This window comes from Hesperophylax consimilis, chromosome 13, assembly GCF_061612785.1.
Source record: "Hesperophylax consimilis isolate HC1 chromosome 13, BYU_Hcon_1.0, whole genome shotgun sequence".
NCBI classification, from domain to species: domain Eukaryota; kingdom Metazoa; phylum Arthropoda; class Insecta; order Trichoptera; family Limnephilidae; genus Hesperophylax; species Hesperophylax consimilis.
In genome coordinates this window covers 23,879,034-23,882,857 of record NC_142848.1, presented here as the reverse complement: position 1 = coordinate 23,882,857, position 3,824 = coordinate 23,879,034, and the positions used below count along the sequence as shown (strand labels likewise).

The window sequence follows — 3,824 nt, the reverse complement described above, 5'->3', positions numbered from 1 at the left end:
CAAATTATCCTAGAGGAATTCAGGATTTAAGAATAGAGAAAATAAGTATGTAAAAGCGAAGATTCAACTAGACGTTCGTGATGAATAATTATCAAATTACATTTTTATTAATATTTCGGAATCAGTCCTGCCTAGATCTAATAACCATTTTGTAATTTTTGGACCAAAGGATGACAATTCACACAGTTTCAGCTGTGAGGGGATTTTTTTGTATATTTTAGGATATGAGAATAGTTTTTGATAAGTCGCTTTGTTGCTTGGTGGAACGGAACGGTCATTATTACTTCTGGTTTGATGTTTGTCTTCGGCTTAAAATTAAAGTAATATTTATGTTCAATAGATGGCACCCACGTTGTACGTAAGCGAAACTAGCCCTCCTTCTCGGGCTGTTATGATGGTGGCTGCGGCCCTCAACGTGGAAGTCGACCTCTTCAAGAAGGAGAACTTGAACCCTGAGTTCGTAAAGGTATTTTGTTTGCCGCCATTATTATTTTACTATGATATATATTTATTTAAATTAAAATAGTACATTTGTACGGTGGTACATAATATATTATAGCAATGAAGTTAATAACTAAGTTCATTTGGTATTTAAAATTACAAATTAAACTACACAAAATTTAAGAATTTAAGATAACACATTTTCCTCTTCTTTTATATTGATCGGAAAATCTTCACCGCTCTATACAGGATGAAACAACACCTACCCCAAAAATTTTGACCAGCGATTTCCAAGCATATTTGGTGTAAAAACATGATTTTTTTTTCAACAAATTTTTTATTTATTTAGAAACAAGTTCTGTTGTGTAATTATTATTACGCGTGACTAATATTTCACAATCTGAAGGCGTTATCAAACTGTCGTAATGAATAATATAAAAAAAGTTGTGTACATTAACTTATATTATAAGATTTAATTTCTTTATAAATAAATAATTTTCGCTTCCAGAAAAATCCAGAGCACACCATCCCCATGCTGGAAGATGGAGACTTTTTACTTGGAGACAGGTATTAATATATATAATAACAATATATTAGCCCTTTCATACCAAATTTCAATCTAAAAATAATACCGCCCAAGAGCAATTATAATTTATACAGCTAACCATCAATTTTGGATGCCTCCCTTCGAAAGCTCAGATATGAATGCAATTTCCCCACACTATAAAACAGAGCACAAAGTTATTGCTCAAATCTCATGATGTAATACTTATTAATTTATCTCGCGCGTTTATATTAAAATCGATGATAAACTTGCAAGAGATTTCCTTACATTAATAAATCAATGCTATAAATAATATATTCGTATATTATTTACGGCGAAATTCAAAACAATTGGGTCAAAGTCTATATGAGATTTCGAAAAACCATCCCCATCCTCTTTTGCCCCCACTTAAAACAGAATTTTAAAACTTCTTGATGAAATTTTGCACACTTCGCGTTCAATATATGAGTCCCTCCCATCCCACAAAGTTTACTCTTTACATATTAATTAAATAACCCCACGACCTGCAGCTGCTAGCCGAGAGCCTTACCCAGGGACCACGGAAGCCCATTATAATTTAGTAGTTCTATAGATTACAGTACATGCTTATGAGATTTATGAAAAATAATATATTACTTTCTCGTGTGTTTTGCAGTCACGCTATCGTAGCATACCTGTCCAATGCCTACGCCAAGGACGACTCGCTGTACCCCAAGGACGCCAAGAAGCGTGCCGTCGTCGATAGCAGACTGCACTTCGACAACAGCACTCTCTTCCCCCGCTTCAAGACCATTATCGTAAGTATAAATAAAGACTGCACTTTTCTAATAAGTGGCATGCAAATTAGCAGCATGTTTCTGACATATTGCATGTACTTCTCATATGTGAACTGTCATAAATAAATATTTTTGCATTACATTCGATTACAGATAAATTCTCCATTTTTGAACGTAGGTACGCGTATTTTGTTTCAAAACAAAATACTGTTTTTCAAATCAGATTTCTTTCAAATTTTACTATTACAAATCGACATACAACAAAATTTGGTATTCCAAAAACATTTGCAAACCTTGATAAATATTTTTGAAATACTAAATATTGTTTCGTAAATGACTTAGTCCTAGTGAGGTTGATTTTTATGAGAAATAACATGATTTATGTACAGTGAGATGCAATAAATATATATAATATGCAAACTGAAAGCGCTATATTCTCTCTATCTAACACTGTTTAAATCATTATAATTCACCGTAATACGAAATGAGATAGCTTAACTTTTATGAAATCAGGCTGGAAGATATATCTCCCAAAAAGGCTTTACGGGTGTTTGTTGTCTGTGAAGAATATCTCCCGAAACGCCCAGGGGGGTTTAAAGTAGTGTGGCTGTTTTCTACACATCTTTAATGGTAGATTTTGTGTTCAGTCATTATTTCAATACGCATTTATTTGATTATTTTAAGAAGAGAGGGAGGATGTTCAGCTGAACAAGGAAAAAACTATCATAAAAATATAGTGAGCACAATATATTTTTTTTCCTTTTTTGAACTGACTCACAACTACCCTCATGTTTAATAGTGAATATCTTCTTGCAGCGTCCATTATTGTTCTTGGGAGAGACAGATATTCCCAAGGGGAAGGTGGAAGACATTGTGGAGGCCTACTGTATTTTGGAAGCGTTCCTGGATACCAACAAGTGGATTGCTGGTGATCAGCCCTCCATCGCAGACTATTGCTGTATCACCTCAGTCGGGTCCCTCGACATACTCATTCCTGTCAGCAATACAGAGTAAGAACCTACAACCGTCCTATTGTGTTGACCGGACAAATGCCTCGAATTAAGCTAACAAACTATCTTCTGCAGTAGCGTTTTTTATCGGAGGTAATCTCTGCGCCAAGCAATTGCCTGCACAGTTTTTATAGAGGGGAATAGCAAATGTACCGTCAGTCACGGTCACCTCATGCATTCCTTTGACCCTTTCTCGCAGACGAGTGCAGCTGCTTTAGGGAAGCGAGTGTTCGTTTCTTCTGGACTCTTCCCTCGATCAGTCCGGAAGAAGCAAAGTGTGTTTGTTTCTTGAGAGGCTAAATGCGGATCGAATAAATGTATGGTTTTATTCGTAACCGATGGCGATCGAATTCGTTATGCTTTCTTATAAATCTGCAAATAATTGCTTGTCACAGGGAATATATTCTGGTGTGGAATTACTGGACGATGCTGTTAAAAAGGCGCTCGAATACACTATTAGCCACAATCGATTTCGTCCAAGTGTTTTTCCTTTTTGACTGATTGATCCAATTATTTATTCAATTATTGGTTCTATGCAGGCATATGATGTAGGGTGCGCTGTGCCAATCTGCGACAGCCTGGACGAGAGTATATTACTCACTATTACTTATGCAGTAAAGGGCCGTTAATTCGTTTACTGTTATATATATACACATAGTTTATTGTTATATTTTAAATCACTTTTATTTCCTTTTCCAGGTACCCTAAATTGGCAGCTTGGATCAAGAGATGTTACGGTCTTCCTTTCTACATGGAGCTGAATGTGCCTGCAGAGAACAAAATGCGGGATTTGGTAGAGAGTAAAACAAACAGAACCTAACTAACTAACTAACATACCTATTTGGTCGATGTATCATACATATTTATTGTATAATTTCAATCTAACAACATCAACCAATCAGAACAAACAAATAAAATATAACACTTTTTTTTAAAAAAGAATTAAAATTCTTATAAAAAACCAAAATAAGAATTCTGGCTCCCTTATCAGGTACAAAAGTTCCTCTTTCCTGATAAGGTATACATGACCAATAATTTTCCCTAAATATAATA

At 35.0% G+C, this 3,824-nt stretch overlaps 1 protein-coding gene across 1 annotated transcript; it reads left to right on the top strand.

The window, feature by feature from the left end:
* Window positions 1-340: 340 nt before the first annotated feature.
* Window positions 341-3,591, top strand: LOC149418632 (glutathione S-transferase 1-like). Its single transcript, XM_089639133.1, has 5 exons — window positions 341-466; window positions 950-1,008; window positions 1,641-1,782; window positions 2,578-2,771; window positions 3,471-3,591. Exons 1-5 carry the CDS (start codon window positions 341-343, stop codon window positions 3,589-3,591), a joined length of 642 nt encoding a protein of 213 aa, XP_089495259.1.
* Window positions 3,592-3,824: the final 233 nt, after the last annotated feature.

What these genes read in the sequence shown, in the direction of transcription:
- LOC149418632 (XM_089639133.1), top strand. Translation starts at nt 341, where the DNA reads ATGGCACCCACGTTGTACGTAAGCGAAACTAGCCCTCCTTCTCGGGCT. An exon ending in CCCGCTTCAAGACCATTATC is followed by an intron (nt 1,783 to 2,577) that starts GTAAGTATAAAT and finishes ATCTTCTTGCAG; the next exon opens with CGTCCATTATTGTTCTTGGG. An exon ending in ATTCCTGTCAGCAATACAGA is followed by an intron (nt 2,772 to 3,470) that starts GTAAGAACCTAC and finishes TTCCTTTTCCAG; the next exon opens with GTACCCTAAATTGGCAGCTT.